The sequence below is a fragment of the Excalfactoria chinensis genome, chromosome 1 (genome assembly GCF_039878825.1).
Source record: "Excalfactoria chinensis isolate bCotChi1 chromosome 1, bCotChi1.hap2, whole genome shotgun sequence".
In the NCBI taxonomy this organism is placed as follows: Eukaryota; Metazoa; Chordata; class Aves; order Galliformes; family Phasianidae; genus Excalfactoria; species Excalfactoria chinensis.
In genome coordinates, this window is record NC_092825.1 from 124,160,527 (window position 1) to 124,181,855 (window position 21,329).

The following is a 21,329-nucleotide window of genomic DNA, read 5'->3' on the forward strand; positions in this document are numbered from 1 at the left end:
AATACATTTATCTGCTAAAATATTCTGAAGCATGTTAGATCTAAGAAGCTTCCATCTCAACTTTCAATACTTCCCATTTATTTCTGAATGACTATCAATACCAAATATCCTCGTTCTCAAAATCCTTCAACCCTCATTTTTTGCAAAACCATACAACATGCAAACTGTCAAATGCATCCTCCTAATCACCAGCTCTTAGCTAAGCCACGGACCTTTGGCATCCCTAGCTAGGCAGCCTTCTCCTCATCAGCTTTCCTCTTATCATTTATACAAAGTCCTCTTCCCTTTATTTAAACTAAGGCAGGATTGCAATTTATGGGGGTTTCTTTTATTCTTCCTGAGGTATAAGATATTCTCTCCTACACCCACCTCGACAAAGGAGGAGGAGTGAACCCAATTTAAGTGTGCTCACACGTTCTGCACTTGCACAGCCTTCAGCTTTATGTTGAACAAAGAGGAAACTGCAAGTTCTTCACAACACAGCTAGAGGACCAGCTGCTGCCCAGAACATTCCATAGTTTTTCTCAGATTGCACAGTGCCAGCCTCCAAGCTACATGAGCATGGGGGTGGAAAACTCCAATGGAAACAAGTAGATAAGATGGGATTCATGTGACTAATCATAGATATCAACAGTAGCACTCCCAGGATCCTTTTTTTGAAGCTGTGAAAAAGATAAATAAATAGAAACCCCCTCAAAGAGCGAAGAAAAATAAGCATCTTTCACATATCTACAACAATGGAGACAACCAACTTCTTTAAAAATTCCCTTCCTTGTGCTGGGAGTAATTCCGAGCCAAGAGGCTCAGCTGCAGCCATCAACATCACAGATGAATGAAATTAGCTGAGGAGGATCCCAACCATGCACCACCGTGTGTTATAGATTGCTCATTGCCAGGTTACCGGTTCAGTGCAAACATAACTGTACTTCAGGGGATGGTATTTCCAATTTGGCAGATGAAGATTTTAATTTCAGTTCAAGTGAAATGATGAGAGAGTTCACTGCAATGTTTTGCTCCCTTGGTGATAAAAAAAGATGAGAGTAGCCAAAGCAATTCCTCAGCACCTACCAGGTACTCCTGAAGCTCTGCCCACAGAAGCTATGACCTGTCCACAGATTTGGGCAAAGACAGGGCTACTAATGAAGCTGTGAATACTCAGAGGATAGCTATCAGGGAATGACTCTACTCCTTCCTCTGTTTGGTCATCTCCTCCTTTCCACACACAGAGTTTCAGGTCACCCTGTCTGCAGAAACAACTGATACTTGTCCTGGTTCATTCTCAAAAAATAGAAATTGGACAGAAACTGTACTTGCTGACCCCAGCAGAAAGACAGAATGGCTCCTGCGCTCAGCACAGAGCTATAACTGAACCTAGATCTTTTGTAACCCCTCGAAGTCCAGCTATACATTTCCCTTATCCAAAGACAGACTGGCTCCAGTTTGGGTTTTATCCTTTAATTAATGTCACCCTTGCTGTGAGAGTTCATGTCTCTGTGACGAAGGTCTCAGAGGGGTTCTGCTCACCTTTATTACCAGCAGAATAGGCTAACGCCATACACTCTTCTTAGGGACTATATTTGAACATATAATAATTACCCATTTTTAATATGTTACACTACAGCCTCCTCCTGTGTCTTTCCCTCCCCATGGGTAATTTCACCTTTGGAGTTTTTGAAGCATCAAATCTCGGTTCCTTGAAAGGCAACTTTTGAGAAATGGGGCAATGTGCATTAAAAACAGAGAAACTAGAACTGATAAGCATGAAGTTAAAACAAGAATCCTGCTGATACACTGTCCCCAGGGGAGGGCCTTTCACTTCGTATATCCCGATTTTCATTTCCTCTGTCAAAATCTGAGTTGATGATAAGCAGCTGAGAGTCCTTGGCATCATAGCAGTTTTTCACCTCTCTGTAAGCTCTAGCCCAAAGTGAAGAAATCATGTTTTTTCTTCTAGCTTCAGGCTTTTTGAAGTTTGAATAGGAAAGCAGAGGCATCAAATCTATAACACGTTGAAAGGAAATGTGAGTTTGTATGCTTTGATAGCTCCCAATTAGTACTGTAATATTTATACAATGCCCAAAGCATTGCCAGATCCTTTTCTGTAAATATAAATGGATGCATACACAAGACCTTCCTTCTGAAGTGAGAACATGCACAATTTGAACAGAAATGTTCTCATCTAGAAAGTGATTGAAGATTAACATCTCTTTGTAAAGTATAGATTTTTTGGTCCCCCCTTACTCAGGGCCACACAAGCACATCTGCATCTGGGAAAGAAGAGCTTTCTGGCACTGCCAGTGCTTGCAAACCCACTCATTTCTCTCAGAACTACTTTCTTCCCTTAAAAACAACAAAAGCAACAAAACCCAAACAAACAGAACTTGGCTTTTCCAACTGAGGCCTTGAAAACAGCACTGCATCTTCCCATTAGTTGGTCTTATAGTATGAAATTGCTAGCTTGCTAAGGAAGTGCTTCATAGAAATGCAAACTGTATGCTAACATGCATCCAGAACATGTATAAACTTGCACGTGCAATTTTAAAACTAAGTGCTAATGTAGGAAGCATTTCCAGCTAGGTAAACTAGACATCCACACAGAATGCCCAGCAGCGTGCTGATACTGCCATCAAGCGGCATCTCCCATCTACACAACACTGAATTTGTAAATGACTTCCACAAACAGTAAAGACAACTGTATTTTGGAGTCATACAAAAGATTTTGGGAGTTTCTTAACCATACAGACAAATGCCTGCACTATCACACCAGTAAAATACACAGATGAAGCTTAATGCAACAGATCCCTGGAGGCACTCAAGGCCAGGATACCCTAGGCAGCCTGAGCTGGTAGGGGACAGCCCTGTACATGGCAGGGGTTGGAGCCAGGTGGGTTTAAGCTCCCTTCCAGCCCAAGCTATTCTGCGATTTAAATGTAATGACAGCCAGAATCTCTGGCAATCTTCAAATTGTCGTAATAATAGAGGGGAAGTCTATTTGCACACATCGCGCATACGACCGCATGACAATTAAAATCCCAAATTACAACAGATGTTTAGATACCCAGAGGTAGCAAAGGTGTCCTGGGTCCATTCAAACCAAAGGTAAGAATGGGACTCTGAGGAGCTTAGCCCTTGTGATGAGACGGAAAGAATGTTCAGCACCTAAAAGCTGAAAGAAAATCAGCTTCAGTTGTCTACTAACTGCTGGCCAAAAGCTCAGTTATATTCCAAAGGCAAACATCATCTGCTTCACACAATTTCTGGCAAAAAAAGGAAAAAAAAAAAAAAAAAAAAAAAAGGCAGACTAACAGCATTCTACCAGTGTTCTACAGCAAAGTTTATCATAGCTGCAATCTTTACAGTCATCCCCCATTGAGTGCAGAAAAGCTGCTCACTGAGACATTTGAGTTCTCTTAGTTTGAAAGGGCTGCTTAAATCACTGGCCTTGAAACACAACAGTTTTAAGGGACAAATGAGCTTTATGCTTTTAATGGCATTTATTTCTCAACTCAGATAATCTAAATATTTTTCAAGCAATTGGAGGGACAGAGGAATAAAATATTTTGCCTGCCCTTACAAAGCCATTTTCTATACAGATGAGTGAAATATGAGCCCGTTACCGCAGAGCTCTTACGGAAGGAAAATAAGATAATCGAAAATGGAGCTGCAGACAACACTCCCCTCTAGGGGCTGAAAAAGAATTTGCAACACTCACTTCAGCGGAGTATCATTTCTAGACCGCGTCAACAAAATAAAAGAGATGAGGCCTACCAAATCAAAGACAATCAGAATTATTAAGCTATTCCCCGCAGAAAATATTGTTGTTTATGAAAACTATCAAAAGAGCACATTGTGTTTGTATGTTCAGGCAGAAGAGTTTTAGTACTGCGCTTTACAGAAGCATATTTATCACAGTTCTACAGCAAAATATATCCTACCAACTCCTGGAACGCAACATGCAAAAAAAATTCAGTTCTCTTTATAAGCAAACACACTTATCATGAAAATATATGTACTGCCAAGTGCTAAAGCTGGAAGTTTGCTCAGCTGATCAAACTTGGTATATTTGGAAGTCAAATAAGAGGAGGGTCAGCGTCGGCTCAGCTGCTTTCCTCCTCTTCATTCAGGCAGCCAGATGCAAGGTTGCAAAAGCAATTCTGGCATCTTTGTCAATGACAGAGGGTCCAATCCTCCCAGCACAGATTACTCCTACGTACAGTCTGGGAAGCTCACAATTCCTCCTTGGAAATGAGGGGGATGAAGAGCTAAGGGAGGGCTGTCTCCACATCTACAGATCCCGTGAGCCAAGTGAGTGGGGTGGGACCTGCAGAACACAAGACTCATGCCCCAGCTGAGGTCCAGCATCCTCCATCAGTGCACTGCTGCTGAGACAAGAAGCCCATAGCATCCTAATTTCTCAGGGAATGCCATTCTGGTAGCACTGAGGAGCTGTATCTCTGACAGGATCTGCTTGAGGGGCTAAGCACAGGTCACAGCCACGCTGCACGGTCAGGTAAGGCTCTTCCATTGCATCCTGGCACAGCACCACTACTGCTGCTGAACTGCCCATCAAAACAGATCAAGATCCTGAAGACAGCACAGCACCCTGCACCTTATCGTAGCAGCCTCCCAGAATCAGTTTGAACAGAATAGGATGTACACTCTTTATTTTTAAAAAGTTATTACTTGCGATAGTGGAAAGGAAGCTATTTAAAAAGCTTTGCGCTCCATTTCTTATCACATACAGCACAGTTAGTAGGAATTTATTTCCATACACACGCACACCCACACTGAATACTCTACACAAAAAGAAAAAAAAAGAAAAAATTGTTTCATGTTTTTTAGGCTACAAAAGTTTTCTACATCTTCTGTAGCCTACAAAAAGACAAATGACAAATCCCAAGAAGCCTTAACATAACATTCTGAGTGTGTTAGCAGCCATCCAATATAACTCCCCAGGCTCCTCATAGAAGGGTGGGTAAGGCCGCCTGAGGCCTCCTCATCCCTGCTGCTGCCACTAGGGTTATGAGTCAGTGAAATGAGGTTGCCTGGTAAAGACATGGAGCAGGACAAAACGAACATCTGAACCAAGCCCAAATGTTGCTTGGAGCAGGGCAGCCTTCCTTCTGATACACCTACAGCCTGTGGCCCTGGTTTTACCACTCCCTGACAGAGCCACTTCCACAGAGCAGCTGAGAGGCAACGGCAGCTTGCCCAGGTCTTGTTCTGTTTCTTCAGCTGGCACTGTTGATTGCTTAAAATTCATCAGGAAACACATCAGTGGCAGTTTCTGGGGGTGCACAAAGGTAGCCCTGTCTGCAGTGGGGCTGCTTTTAAGGCAAGAGTTAACAACATTTTTTTTTTTGAAATAGATTTCTTTCATAGTTATTTTGACTTTCATTAATCTAAACATGTATGCATATCCTCAACATCAGATTCAGGAGTTTATTGCTCTCTACAGTGACCTGAAAGGAGGTTGTGGCAAGGCGGGTGTTGGTTCTTCCCCAGGTAACAGTGACAGGAAAAGAGGCAATGGCCTCAACTTGTGCCAGGGAAGGTTCAGGTTGGATATTAAGGAAGATTTCTTTTCAGAAAGATCAATGAGGTAGTGGCACAGGGTGCCCAGGGAGGTGGTGCAGTCACTGTCCCTGGAAGTGTTCAAGAACTGTGTGGATGTGGCACTGAGGGACATAGTCAGTGCGCATGGTGGGGGTGGGCTGGTGGACTGGATAATCTCAGAGGTCTTTTCCAACCTTAGTAATTCTATGATTATATCGCAGCAATCACTAATTCATCAAAAAGCAAGAGAAAAAACAACAGCAACATGTATAGCAGAAAAGAAAGTGAACTTTTTCTTCTTCTTTTTAACATTCCTGTATCACCTCTTAGTTTTTTCAGCAGTTGAGCAGTTATGAATGTGATTATCTAAAGCTTTAAGGTTGTACTTAAGGATTCCTTATGTCTCCTAAATCTCTTTTGCTCTGTTCCATTCAAGGGAAGAGCTTTAACAATAGGGTCAAGTAACAAATAAGTATATAATCAGGACCAGAACACCTGAAATAAACCCTAAGAATCTCTAGGTGCCTCCATATAGAAGTGTAATATCTGAGCCAAACAAACATTAACCAGTCAGAGCCCCAGAAATGTCCACTAGCCCTAAACAGCCAGCCTCACAGCAGGACAGGAGTGCTTAGCTTCATCAAGGGGCAAGTACTCAAAAACCACATTTCAAGGCACTCCAGCACCTAATGCAAGGTCTCCAGCCACTCTGCAGGATCTCATGTATCACACAGGCTCCTATCAGACAATCTTAGAATAGGCTTTTTCTTTCATCTCTTTTCAAGTGTTGTCTGTATGACTACACTCTCAAAGAAAACCTTGCTGAAGATACATGGAAGTCTTAATTACTACAGCCTAATTACTTTTAATGAGCAAATCGCCATATACTGACATGGGATTTGGCCTGAGAAGAACTTCAAACAATCCTCTAATACCACTGATATTATATATAATATCTAGGTTGTGCAATAATGAAGTCTGACAGTATCCTCTAATCAGATGAGGAGCACAACCCTGAAGAACTCAGATGCCAATTTGTTCTTCTTCCAGTGTACTGCCAGCTCTGTTTTCAGGAAAATACTTGCTAAAACAGCTCTCCGGTGCTTCTAGAATACTTCATTTATCCCTGTGATGATTTGACTTTTAGAACAACTAGTGAAATAGAGAAAGTATTAACAAAAGCTTCAAGGGTTCAAACTGTAGTGCCCCAGAACAAGATGCCAGTCTGTGGCCTTTGGGATAGTTCTGCAATTAGCAGTTTGCAGCTACAAACACAAACAGTAAGAGGAAGCAGATCTGCACTAAAAAAAGCTGTACAGAATCAATGGATCTGTCGAGAATATGTTTTCCACTTAATCAAAGGAAATATCTAAGCACCAGCAGTATTCAGAAGCTACAAATTAATTGGTACTTGTAGACAGTGATTACGTTTTCCTCTTTTCTTGATATTGATATAAATATGTGCAAATGACTGGTTACATGGCTCTGCTGTGTGTGGGGCAAGTGCCATGCTCCCCTTCTGAATTTGCAAATCTTGCTGGGAAACTGCATAAGAATAAATGAATCCAGGGTATTACCTCATTGTGTACAGCAGAGTGCCGTCATCCTCGAGGCGCAGAAGCTTGTTTGGTGTCGTCATGTTGTGAGCAATAGACTTCTTTCCATTGTGGAAGAAAGTGTCTGGCGTCCAAATTTTGCTGGCGAGCAGGTTGTTGAGAGGAAGACGCTGCATAGGTCCTTTGAATCGAAGCCTTTCATCCTTCCAGCTTTGTCGGAAAAATACATCTATGGTGTATTCCTTGTACAAAGAAACAGGCAGGTTACCATAGGGTCAGAGCAGCAGCGATGATTCTGAAAATGACTTGAGCCCAGTGAACACAAGTGAGTTGGAAGCCATGTGCCTGTACTTACCATCTCTGTGTCTGACACGGGGCCAAAACTGGTAACATAGATGTCTGTTTTCACCTGAGTTATTCTCTCTGCAACAAATATAGACTCTGAGTCAGTAATTGCTTTAAGATGTAGTTCGTGCTTCTGATGCATTTCTCTTTTAACAACTTCTGAATCATTCCAAAATCCCCAAAAGCTTGAAATTAAGAAAATGTTTAAGGAGACATTTCATCCCTGATCAAATGCAAACATCAACCATTGAGAGTCCAGGCTCTTTTCCTATGACCACTAGAAAGAAAAAAGGCCCTTCAAGGTTACAGTTCCCCTGAATTCACTTTCAACACCTGCCACAAGGTAAGTATGCCTTGGAAAGGCCTGTTTCCCTCCACTTACCAGGCTGATTTGCTCTGTGGCAGACATCTGTACTACCATTACTCAAAGTTAGGTAAAATTAGTTCTACTGCTCAGATTCTTGAGACTCAAGGCTGAAGCCCAGAAGAGTGCCCTGAGGCCAAGACACCTAGAGGCTGGCCTAGAGCCTTAGAGGTTCAGAGGGAGGCCTAAACTAAAGGCCAAAAGGCCTATTGCTCACAAAGCTGACAATGGAATCTTTAGAATCTGAGGCCAAGCATGCTGCTAGAGGAATGCCAAGAGACAGCCTAAGAGTCATCAGGGCAGAAGCCTAAAGGGAAACCTAGAGGACTACAAGCAAAGCTTCCTAGAAATTTCAGAAGTTTGTTACATAAGATTGGAGAGCTGAGCCCTATTTTCAAGCATCTCTGTGTAAAGTGAGAGGAGAAGGAGTGAAAGGAATGAAAGCAATGTGTTGGTCTCATAAGAGGAAGGGGTGGGGGTAGTCAGATTAAAAAAGGGCCAGGAAGAAACATAACAGATGGTTTACACATGAGTAGAAGATGAGAGAAATCTGGAGGAAAGAGAGCTGAGGGAGGGCTCAACAGGGTTAGGATGGCAAGTAACTACTCACATGTTACAGCTTTAAAATAGCTGCTGTAGAGGTTATTGAAATGATGTATCAATAGAGCTTTGCTGTAGCTGTCTAAATACAGGTGGTTTGGGGTTCTGTTTTTAACAGAGATTCTTGTCACTAGCATAATTTTATACATGCTGACCAGCTAGGGAACCCTGAAGCAACCTGATAGCACCCTGTCTTGCTTACCTTAAAAGAGAGAAAAGAAACCCAAACTGTATTCAGTCACAGAAAGCATGCAGCACACATGGTCTCTTCATTCAACTTAAATGACTCACATGACCAAAAGAAAAAGGCTTAAGTTACCCCTGGACAGAGCCTTGCTTGTCAGAAGACAAGTCTACTTTCTGGGTCCTATTTGATTAATGAAACCTACCCCTCTTGTCGAGGCTCTGCTGATAGCAGGTGCCCTGCACAGAGACATAGTTTTGTGGGCAATGTTGTTAGTCTGGGGACAGCTGACTAGACAATCTAAGAGGTCTTTTCCAATTCAGTGATTTTGTGATTCTGTGGGAGGGAGGCAGGGGGTCACTGACCAATGTCTGCACGTTCACTGGCTGCCACCCAGCTCTACTACCTCCTAGTCCTGGGCGCAGCCGGTTGTCGTAGCCATCCAGCAGGCCATCCAAGATCCTGGTGAAGATGGTAATGTTATCATTGGTGTCCTCTTTCCCTGGTGCTGTCGGCGTTTGAGATAAGCTGTTTCATGCAAAAGAAAAGAGACTTATCAAAAGCTGTTAGTGTTAAGGGGCGTCAGGGTCTTGGAAACTTCCTGACAGTAGCCTGCCCTCTCCCTTCTCATTTCACCTGCTCCTTGTATTTTCCTGAAAGGAATACTGCAAAACCAAACCCACAGTTCCTCATTCCTCATCTCTCCTCTGCATGAATTAGTTTCCCTCCTTGTAGTATGCAAATAACAGCAGCATGTAGTGGATTTCATTCCATAAGGTTTTGGCCACGTTTGTTTTCTTCTGCTCTTGATCTGTATTTCCATGAGTTATGGAAAGAAGTATTTCAGATATTGACCTTCAAGCCAGAAAAATATTACCATCAAAACTTGTCTGCTCAGGTGCCCATGGCTCATGCTCCACTGATACCCACGTCCCACTTTATGCACCCTGTCAAGGGACAGAGATCACTTACACTCAGTCTAAACTGAGTGTGACCAAATGACCCAGAGATTACAAAATAAATGAAATCTGTGTTTATTTACTATTAGTTGGCAGGGAAATAAATCTATAATTAAACAGAGACTCTCAAAGCACTCCTCTGAATACGCTGCCTTGCAGAACATTTGTAAAATATGCATTATACTTACCTAGCAAAACGGGATTTAGAAGAAGGAAAATAAAGGACTTCAACCTGGTTTTCCCTCCACAAGGCTTACACTAAAAGGACCTTGCTGACACCCACACAAATCACCCTTGGTGCAGACTGTTAGGGGACACAAGGTCTGGTGCATGCTGGTGGTCACACAGCCCTTCCCAGTCAGACCTGGTCATGCATCTGTCCCCCACTACATCTTGTTTGCTTCCACTGAAAAAAGAAAGGACGGCAAAGCCACTTTCAAAAGGGGACCCAGGAGCTAGTGTGATCCCTAGAAACACCAAACCATGAGGAAACACCTGATCAGAAGTGATTCTCATAGCAAAGGGGATGTTGGCACTGAGGTAACGCCTTGAAGGTGCACCAGGGGAAGTTTAGGCTGGCTATAAAGGAAAAATTACTTCTCAGAAAGAGCGGTGCTGCAGTGGCACAGGCTGCCCTGGGAGGTGGTGCAGTCACTGTCCCTGGAGACATTCAAGAACTGAGTGGATGTGGCACTGAGGGATGTGGTCAGTGGGCATGGTGGGGGTGGGCTGGTGGTTGGAGTAGATTATTTTAATGGTCTTCCCCAACTTTAATGATTAAAGAGATATTAGAAATCTTGCCTGGTATGCCAAGCCATTCAAGACAAATACTATACTGTTTGTCAACCACAATCGAATGAGCTCATTACTGAATAAAGGTGTTACAAGCAGCAGCCTAACAAAAAAGAACCAGAGGTGAAATTTGCACAGATTCTTCCTACTCAGCTATTATAATTAATGCTTTGGTAAAAGCACTATTTAAAACTTTTCTCATTTCTTTTTAGCCTTTTTTTCATGAGAAAGAGACATGCATCATGCTGTCTGCCTGTTCCACCACATCAGTGTAGGAACCCATTCCCACTTTCCAACGCATGTGACAAAGAGGCAGAGAGATCAACCTTCATTTCATTCCCACAAGTTTCATGAGAAGCAGTGACTAGACAAGGGGAGAGAGATCTAAATTAGTGCCTCATTAAGTAAAAATGTGAGGTCAGCAGCCATCTATTCCCTCTGGCTTGCTGACTGGGCCAGTCAGCACGTATGTAGCTCAAAAACAGCCTCAGCAAAACCAGCCCACCTCCTCTCTGCTAATTAAGAGATGCGGAAGAGATTTGCAGGCAATTAGGAAAGATACGAGGAGAAATGGACTGCAGAGGTAAAAGACAGGTGGTGCAATGGGCGATAGGAACAAGGGATAGCAAATATGGAGCTGGGATTATTGTAAAGGTACGGTGCCAGGGACGCAGCACACAAAGCTTCACTAGTTTCTCTGCTCTTGAAAAAGCTTGTTATTTTTAGTGCTCACGTCTGAATTCAATGCCAATTGAGCTCAGAGAGAAGATTTCCACTGAACTATTCTTGTGGGAATGGGAAAAAATACAACTAGCTCTCAGGGCCTCTCTTATAATACAAGTAATTGATGGTGCTTCATTCTGTCTCGACTATAGACATTTCACCATAACAGTATACACACTCTAAATACTGAAATATGCGAACAGTTTTGGATAGTTCACGAGAAAAGCTAATTAATAGATAAAAAAAGCTAGGGAAGTGACTAGGATGAAGACTCATAAAAAGTCAGCACTTCATCTGCAAAACAGCAATCCAATTTAGATTTGGCAGATCACTTTACCCGAAAAAGATGGCATCTGATGCTGAATTTCAGAGAAATGTCAGTATTGTGTGAAGTTCCGTCTGTAGATGGATTACTGTTTGCCATTAATGCAAATGCTGCTTTTTAGTTCACAGAAAAGTTAGAATTTTGTTTGCATTCCTGAGATTGCTGATGAAATAGCGATTCCCATTTTGGAGTAAATGCTGAGGTTGCCTTTTACAACAAAAGAGCTTTAAGACTGTACTGGCCAAGTTACATGCGTTGTTGTGTATTAGATACCATAGTTCTACGAATAGCGAGAACACAGGTGATATCTTAAACCAATTATTTCCACATGCATAAAGACTAGGTTTTATTAAAAGAAAATAAATAAATAGGTAGCTAAGCACATTATCTTCTTGTTGTGACCAAAAATGTTTTTAAGAGGATGTTTTTAGTTATGGAGCAAAAATAAACCTAAGAAAAAACCTTAGAAGATGCTAAGAAAATTCAAAGATAATTAAATTTAAAGCTCATTATTGAACATAAACTGAACCAACCAGGAATACTTCTCATTACACTTATTTAATATTGCAGTTTCAGGGTGACTGAAAAAATCAGATACTCTGGAAAGAGCCATCAGAGTAAAATCCAATAGCTCTCTAAAAACGCTCAGCTACCTCTTCTGATGAGTTCATCGCTTACCATTTTAATCATTGTCTTTTTTGCCATCGAGTCAAAATCGTGTCATGTTCTATTCATAGTTTTGGTGTAATAAGAGGAAAACAGATGACAGATACTTCACAATTATTCCAAAACATTTTAAGTGAGAGACACTAAAGAAATAACTAAGGAGTATTTTGTGATTGAGAGCTACATTTTTTTCTCTCTAAGAATGAAGTTTCCAAGAACTTGCTTCAATAGGATTAGGAATTATACCAGGCCTCAAAACAAATCAGCAGTTGGTGTAGAAGATGGTGGAGAATGCATTTGCACAGTTCTGGATGCTGTCATCTGGCCAGATATCAAAGGAAACAGATTCATTTCTCTAAGCAAGCATCTCACCATCCCTTTGTTACCGATTCTTGAGATCTGAAAGTGTCGATATTGTTTTGTGAATTTGTCCACCGAAAACTCAATTCTTCCACAAAAGATCAGAATATGGGAGAAGGATGACTGAGAAGAATGAAACTTCAATGGTCCTTAGAGATCCTTTAAGAATAATGTCATTCTTTTATTCACCAAGAGCTGTACTTCACAGCCTTCTAAGTACAAGCCTTCTGTGAGCACTGTGATGAAAGCCTGTTTCCCACAGGGTAACGTCTTATCACCTTCTCCACCCTTGCACCTTAACATCCATTTCAGCACCCCAGAGCCATACTGCACCTCCCAACACCCCCTGTGCTTCCAGGCTGCCAAAATGCAGGCTCACAGGGAGCTTTCTGCTGGGCAGAAAGGTGAACATCCACCTGCCTCCTCTCAGCATTTCTAGCAAACTCGTTTTTCCATTTGTTGAATGAGGCTGTTATCTGGAGCCACCGGAGAAAGAAAAAACTGGATATATAACATAAATGGATGAGCACGACTATGTACGTGTATGATAATTTACAGAAAATTAGTCTTAAAAATATGAGGAAGAGCTCCCTAGCATCTGTGACTACTCAGCAAGGCACAACCCAGCAGAACTAGCTGCTCAGTGCTGCAGAGACCAATGTGAAATAAATGCCACGGGCTGAAGGGGAGGTTTGTTTAGCCTAAATAGCAGGATTATGTTCTCAGTGATAAGGGCAATGAGCTAGTGGGAAAGTATGCGAAACCATCAAGCTGCCGCAGCAAGAGTCTCACCATGAGCAGAGACGTGTTGCGTTGGCTACAGTTACGTTTAATTGCAATCTTCTGCTTCCCATGTTTCTACAATTGCAAATATTATTAGCAGATGGTAGCTAATCTGTGGTTACACCAACAACATCCGTCCCTGCTGGTTCAGCTCTCGGACAGATTCCTGAAACTGCACGACAAAATGCAAGCGTGCGCAGGGAGCGTGTGCTGTCAGCACGTCAAGAGGGATGTCCACAGGCAGCCTGGGGCTGGCAACAAAGAGCCAGTGTGCAGCAGGGAGGACCAGCACACGGTCAGGCACGTGGGACATCTCCCAGCTCATCCGCAGCAGTCATCCATCCTGACAGCCCACACAGGGCAGGGTGCCTGGCAGTGCCACTGCGTCCCTCTGCCAGGACAGAATCCTACCCATGGGGTGGGTGCTCAATCCAAGGTTCTCTGCCTCACCACGGTAATCTCACAGAGTCTTAAATCCGAACTATTCTGTTTTTCCTCTGACCTGACGACAGGAGAGAACCCACCTCCTGCTTGCTATTGGCAGCATGGTGCTGTAGACCTCGCAGACATGAAACACGACTGAATTCAATGCAACCCTTCGTGTCAAACAGATGAAAGAAATCAGACTCTAGTCTCATCTGAAAACACTCATCATGGTTATATTTTATTTCTAATGACTCAATAAGTGCTATATGCTTTAATTTTTGGTTAGCCCTGAAGTGGTCAGGCAGTGGGACTTGCTGAACTTTGTAGGTCCTTTCCATCTGAGCTATTCTATTATGTTCTAGTCTAGTCTTGTCTACTCTATTCCGAATACGTACCTTCAAGACAACTGTCTTGATACATTTCAGTAACATATCTTAGCTCCTTAGAGCATTATGCAACTCCAGGCTGAAGTCACAAAAGCCTGAAAAAGCCTCAACCTTTGCTGGACTCATTACGCAGTGTGGGGTCATACAACTGTTAGGCAACAAGAATGGGGGGGGTCACATACTGTTCTCCTTTAACCTACACCTTGGAAGTTTGATTCAGTGACACTGTGTATAACTTCTATAACAGTGCCAACAGTCCTTCTTTCTCTACAGCCTACTGATGGGGATAGCACTCAATAGTCATTCCACATTTATGTTAACCATTAATCACAGACTTTTGCTGAGATTTCTGAAGTAGCCTAGGAGACTGAGATACATAATTCCTATTTATTTTACCAGGCATTGTGCATCAGAATCCCCAAAGGTGGCTTTGGCTATGTCAGCAAACACTGTATTTATGATTTAATATAATCATGGAATGACTACGGAGAACCATAGACAAATCTCTGCCCTCATCTGTAATGCCCTACTGTATATTGTGCCTAATTTGTGGCCATTTGACCAATCACTTTTGTTTAGCACACTGTTAAAAGCACTGAAATGTAGCAGGGCAATTCAGATGTGGATGAAGCTAATAAAAAATAATCTGATAGTAACAGAAAGTATCATCAGTATTAGATTCTGGATCGTAGCAGTTAATAAAGCAGCCTACATGCAAATTGTACCGCTCTGTCCTGAAGAGTCGGTCCCAAAGCACTTAGCAAATTACACTCTAAAACTGCTTCTGCCTCCGAAACAGAAGCGCTGGAGCATCCTCTGTCTTTTGAGCAGGGTCAGAATTCAGCCCTAAGGCAGCATATGAGTGGTGCAGTGAATTGGAGCTGCTTATCTCTGCAGGCCCTGACTAAAATTACAAGATAAGAAATTGGGGGGTGGGAGGGCAGTTAGGTGATGATCTCATTTTAGTGCACAGCAGCTTTTGGATAACTCACAAAAACAAGTGTCCTAGATTCCCCTAGCTGTCCTTCTCTGGCAGGATACCTACTTGGGGCTGGGATTCAGTGTTTACCTGGGAGCTGAAAGGGAGAGATAGGCCCTCTGTTCTGCAGTACTGCATATCTGTTCTTCTCTTAGAGAAGTAATGCAATTACAAGGTAGACAAACCCCGCTCCAAAAAGGTCTTGCCAAACCACTGCAGTCGAAACCTTCTGTTGGGATGAAGGATGGTCAGGAAGGTTTACAGCTCATGGGATTTTCTCAATGTGACAATACTTTGTTAAATCCCTGTCATGCCAAGACGAGGGACAACCAACCCCACACCATCTTCATTTCTACTAGAAAGCCCAGTGGGAGTTTTCCAAGATGCCCACAGTGGACTGCAGCTCTTTACCCCCCCTGCAGTGTGCAGGTCTGCAGCTGCTCAGACACCACGGTCCTGTGCTCACTGTGGGACTGTACAAGGCACACACTGAAGGGAGGGCTCAGTCCTGTTTACAGTACAGACAGACATCTTTCAAAGTTTGGTCCTTCTTCCAGTTCCAATCTGGAAAAGAACATTTTAATTGAAACCAGAAGCTGATTTGCATCTCCATTTTGTACCTTCTTCTAGCAAGGCACTGATGGGCATGCTTGTGAATCAGCACACGGGGAGGATTCATTTCTTTCTTCTAGTGAAATCATAAATAATTGTTCTCCTCCATGAAAAAAAAGAACAGAACCAACCTACGTTTCCAGGGCACTTGCTAAATGCTGCTCAGTGGCACATCCTGATTTTGAGAAGTCCATAGCATCTCTAGGTTTAGGGGAAATTGATAGCTAGGGGGCTTCTGCTTTTCTGCTTATTGAAGAACAGTCGTAGGAGGATTTCACAATATAGTTTTCTGAATGTCACTGTCAAGACAGCATCCACAGCAAAAAAATCAGGAAACGGAATTCCTTGTTACACACTTCTGAGAAATGCAATTTCTGGTTATCCCAGCAAGCTTCAAACTTCGCTGTCCCTCCAAGCTATCCCAGTGCTGCTCACTGAGGAGTATGCCCCAGCTGAGAGCACACCCTGTACCCTGCTGTGCTGGGCCCTGCTCAGATCACTCAGGCCCTAATCCAAGCTCCCCACTTCCCCCCCAAAACCCTCCTACAGAAGCAGTATGAGATGCCGAGGTGGAGCAGGAAAGCAACCCACCCCCCTTCTCCCAACACCGCTACATTCAGATCAAACGCAAAGCTTGCTTGTTTTGTTCTGCCGCTCCACACCGCATGGAGCCAAAGCTTTTCATTTCCTTCCAAAAGCCACAGCAAAAACCCAAAAGTAATTGGCAACTTACCCGAAGCGGCCGGCTAAACTCATGGAGACGCAGAAGAGGAAGAAGTTTTTGATCATGATAAAGCCAGAGACCGTTCCATTGTCCATTCCAGAGGAGATGCGTAACGCAGGTGGTTGCTTGGGGAGGAGGTACAGCTGCTCACTTTGCTCTCAGGCTGCAACAATGCAAAAAGGAAAAATTATCACAGGTCGGAGCAGCAGGACGGCCGGGCTCAGCCAACGCCGTGTCTTCTGCTCCCCGTGTATTCTCACAAACTTATGGAGGCTTATGTAAACATCAGCTGTTTATGTAAAATTCTATACTGGCAAGGACACGCGTTACCTTCTGCTGACAGCAAACTGCAAAACAGGGAAAATTCTTGGTGGCCCACTTTTCCTTTCCATTCGTTCGTCACCAAAGGCATAGTCACCATTTTCCATGCGCCGCTTCCGACCCTTTCCCCATCTCGACAACTTCCCCACGTCTGCAAACCCGGGGCTGTGTGCAGCCTCCGCATCCCCGTGCTCCGTCGCAATCTTTTCCCATTAACTACCCGGCTTCCCTTTCCAAAATCCCAGTGAAAATGCCAAGAAACACCTACTGCTTCTTGGAATCCACGCTGCTGATGCACGGCTTTGCAAAAAGAAGGGGGGGCTGTGTGTATGGGGGGGGGGGGGGGGGGGCGGGGGGCAAGGGGTGTCAAAAGTGACCTTCCTCGCAAAGGCACGGGGAACCTCCAGCTATCACCGAAGCTGCTCCAGCGCCTGCTGCTCCTCGGGTACCTGCCTCAGCCACCACACCACCGATCTCAGCATCGTGCGCTACCGTTTTCCTCTGTGCCTTATTATTAAATTAAATAAATAAAAAAATAAATACATTTTTTAAAAGGGCAAAAATAAAAACCAAAACCAAAGACTCCCCCCCCCACTCCCCACTAAAATCCGGAGGGAGCCGAGTGTCATCGCCACCCCTTCCCCATACCGTAACCCCGCTCCCCAACTTGCTCCTCCGGCCCGAACGCACAGCCGCCCCCGCGCCGCTGCCCCGCGCCGCGTCCCGCTCCATCCGCTCCGCACCGCACCGGGGTCCGGGGCGGCCGCTCCCCTGCAACCGCTCAGCCTCGGCCCGCCCGCACCTGCCCGCACCCTGCGCCCCTTCCCCGCGTCCCTAAAGTTTGCGGCCGCCATGTGCGGGTCCGCCCGCCTCCCCCTGGCCGGACTCGGGTCCCGCCGCTTACCCGCGGAGGTCGAGGTCGAAGGGGGTGGCGTCGGCCCGAAAGTTGCGGCGCGGAGCGGGAGCGGCGCCGGCTGCCTCTCCCGCCGCTGCCAGGCGCGGCCCCGCCGCAGCGCCGCTCGCGCGCCGCCCCCGCGCGCAGCCCGGCGGCGGGAGCGCGGTGGGGTGCGCGGGGCGCGCTCGGCACTGAGGGGTCTCGGCTCGGCCCGGGGCTACGGGTGGTGAAGGTGTGGGCGGGGCGGGACTCCTCGTCCGCCCGCGCACACCTGGATGCGGGCGTATGGGCGTGTGGATGGGCATACGCACCGCGTGTGTATTCGTCTTCTGTAGGCAGTGCACCTGGGCTGTGCCGTTCTAGGCCTGTTGACAGCATCGGTGTTAAGGCGCCCTTGGGTTGGGGTTCGGGATGCACGCGGGGACGTGGTGGTGGCTGTACGGGGCGAGGAGGGGTTCACTGCTCCAGCACTTTGCGCAGGGGGCAATGCAGCAAGTGCAGTGCCAGGAACACGTGTGGTGTGGGTAGGAGGTGTGCTTTGGGTTATCAGAATGTTGAGCTGTCCAAGTGATACACGCAGAGGGTGGTGACGCACTGGAACAGGTTGCCCAAGGAGGCTGTGGATGCCCCATCCCTGGAGGCATTCAAGGCCAGGCTGGATGTGGCTCTGGGCAGCCTGGTCTGGTGGTTGGCGACCCTGCACATAGAAGGGGGTTGAAACTAGATGATCATTGTGGTCCTTTTCAACCCAGGCCATTCTATCATTCTGTGATTCTCTGATTCTATGATAATGGGATGCGTACTGTGGCAACAGCAAAGTCCTGACTCCCCTAGGTTTCCTGAGGTGCACTCGGCATTTTGCATTACTTGTGATAAATATCACAGAATCAATCATTAAGGTTGGAAAAGATCACCCAGTCCAACCAGCAGCCCCCCCCCCCCCCCCACCGTGCCCACTGCCCACATCCCTCAGTGCCACATCCACACGGCTCCTAAACACATCCAGGGATGGTGACTGCCCCACCTCCCTGGGCAGCCTGTGGCAGCACCGTGGATGTACTTGGAAATAACACTCCAATGAGGTGATGCCTCTCTTTCAGGTAGCCCTGCAGCTCAGTGTACCATCTTATGTTTATCAAAAAACATCCAAGGAATGGATCCCACCACTGAAGGCAGGACAGGACGAACAGTTCCCTGCCCCCTGGGGTTTAAATCTTCCCATCTGTGTCTCTGTGCTGTTCTCAGGCCTTCAGGCAATGATGTGTGGGTGACACCAGGGTGCATAGCCGGTGCCACACGTTGGTCTCCTCCTATTTCCTTGGTGACCAAAGCATCACAGAACTGTCGGGGTTGGAAGAAACCTGTGGAGATTGTCAAGTCCAACCCCTCTGCTAAAGCAGGTTCCCCACAGCAGGTTCCTGACAGCAGGCTACACGAGTGGATACAGAGTTGTGAATGAACACTGCCAGAGCCCAAAAACAGCTGTGAGAAGCAGCACGGAGAGACAGGAGTTTCTCCCGATATCACAGCCTGGGAGTGTTTAAATATCAGATTTCTTACAGCGAGTCGATTTCTGTCGCCAGCTATTCACATCTCCACATAGGTGACGTTGTGAGAACGGTATTCTCTCTCCATAACCCTACAAACGAGCAGTAGGAACGCCTGCCCCGGGATCTCCCTGCTGCGATGGGAGCCGTGCCCCGTCCCGCGCTCCCGCAGCTCCTTAGGGCCTCACGCAAAACAAAAACAAAGTAGCTGACAGGATTTACTTGACAGATAGCGGGTTTGCTGCATGTACGTTTAACGCGCGGCAGTGCTCCAGCCTTGCCCGGCGAGGGTCGCCCCAGTGCCGCTCTCTCCCCTCGCCACCGCCGGGGGGCAGCGAGGCTCCACTCAGCCACGGGTGCGCCGCTGAGATACGGCCGCTAAGGGGCGCCCGCGAGCTGCTGCCTGGGCCCGGCTTCGCAAAGCAAAAGCTACTTTGTAATACAGCGCTTTTAGATGAGAGCAGCGCTCACAGACGGTTTGCCATGGAAAGACTGAGGCAGCGTTCTTACCTCTGCCAGGTGTGGGTGTGAAACGTGAAGAGGGTTCAGGTGAGGGATGGGTGGGGTTGGAGCTGCAAACAGAGGCCGTGTGGGAGAGGGGGTTGCCCTGAGCACTGCTTAGCTCTGGTGCTCAGGCCTGGGCAGATTGACAGATCATAGAATGATAGAATCACTCAGGTTGGAAAAGACCCTAAAGATCATCGAGTCCTACCACAACCTAACTATCCTACCCTTACTAACAACCCTCCACTCAATCATTGGAGTCACATCCAGGGATGGTGACTCAACCACCTCCCTGGGGAGCCTATTCCAGTACCTAACTACCCTTTCTGTAAAGAAGTTGTTCCTGATATCCAACCTAAACTTACCCTGGTGCAACTTGAGGCCATTCCTCTTCCTTTCACCAGTGAGAACAGATCAGTCCTGATCTTGCTGTAAGCACCCTTCAGATATTGAAAGAAAGTAATAAGGTCTCCCCTCAGCCTCTTTTTCCCCAGACTAAACAGCCCCAGTTCCTTCAGTGCTTCCTTAGATAGAGAAGTGAAGGTCTCATTTTGCTCACCTCTGAGCCAGACTGGCTACAGGTTCCCTGCTTTGTAACCATATATGTTGTGCAAATAGCAGAGGCCTGGCTGTACTTAAGAGGTACTTAAGCTTCTGCGCAGGCCTTGTGAGAGTCAGGTGTATTCAAAAACCAAAAGTCAATGCACAGAGAGCAGACAGCAATGAATTTTGTATTCTCTTGGTCTGGCTGCTTACTGAGCAGTGTCAGTTCATGTATCCTGAAGTTCCCAGGCAATTTTCTGTGAGTCTTCCACTGCTCTAAAATCTAACTTTTAGTCATGAAATATGTGAACCATTCTTTTGCATGCAGGGTGACAATAATGCAAAAGTGTTCTTTGAAACAGGTAAAATGCTTCTAGCTAATGTGTTCATCTAAAGGTGCTCAGCTCCCTCTGGGCAGCCTGATCTGCTGAGCAGCAGCTCTGTCTGCAGCAGTGGGCTGGAATGAGGTGATCTGTAAGGTCCCTTCCAACCCAAGCCAGTCTGTGATTCGATGATTATGCTAAATACTGGTGGCATATGCTTACATCTAAAATGTTACAGCTTTCTGTGTACACTTAGCACATTTTTTATTGCACACAAGTGGGCATCAAATAAGAAAACTTCTGAGCTGAGGCTTTACGATGCAATAATATATAAAATATGTTTAGTTAATTTCTTCAGAATGGCTAAAATTTGCTGGTAAGTGTTTCAGCTGGCTGGAGCAGCAGTTATACCTGTTCTTGAGAAATAACGTGGCATTAGGGCAGCACTACATATGACCATTAAAGCCTCTTAACCGGTGGTTCAAATCCAGCTTTTCAGTATCACACTGCCTCTTGTATTTCTTGAAAGAACAGAGTACACCTTTAATTGTATTGAGCAAAAAAACCAACTCTCTATTCTTAAGCATCTAAGAAAGCGATTGATGGAGAATAACCACAATGATTTGCTCTCATACATATGATTCATAAAGAAAGATTAATGAGGCTTAAACCAGAGGATAGAAGTTGTACATCAGTATTCCTGGGTTTATGCACATGATACTATACACGTAATTCCTTCATAGCAGGAAGAACGAATCTTAGAAGTAACAGCATCAAAATCACTGAACTAAGATGGCTGGATTGATGTTGATAAATTCTTCATTAAAAGCATATATTCAAATGTCTGCAGCAGATG

The 21,329-nt window shown here is 45.2% G+C and overlaps 1 protein-coding gene across 6 annotated transcripts in view; it reads right to left on the reverse strand.

Moving 5' to 3' along the window:
- Positions 1–17,690, reverse strand: part of GABRA5 (gamma-aminobutyric acid type A receptor subunit alpha5) — a 56,093-nt gene extending 38,403 nt beyond the window's left edge. The window contains exons 1-6 of one of the 6 annotated variants that reach the window (XM_072335145.1): positions 17,566–17,690; positions 17,115–17,168; positions 16,350–16,503; positions 9,012–9,133; positions 7,468–7,535; positions 7,134–7,354 (exon numbers count right to left, since the gene is read on the reverse strand). In XM_072335145.1, coding sequence (XP_072191246.1) covers positions 7,134–7,354; positions 7,468–7,535; positions 9,012–9,133; positions 16,350–16,435 — 497 coding nt within the window. In that variant the 5' untranslated portion in view covers positions 16,436–16,503; positions 17,115–17,168; positions 17,566–17,690. Of the gene's footprint in view, positions 1–7,133; positions 7,355–7,467; positions 7,536–9,011; positions 9,134–16,349; positions 16,504–16,670; positions 16,884–16,929; positions 17,169–17,565 lie in introns of those variants that run through there. The other 5 variants (XM_072335129.1, XM_072335138.1, XM_072335164.1 and 2 more) reach the window with 5 other exon arrangements.
- Positions 17,691–21,329: the final 3,639 nt, after the last annotated feature.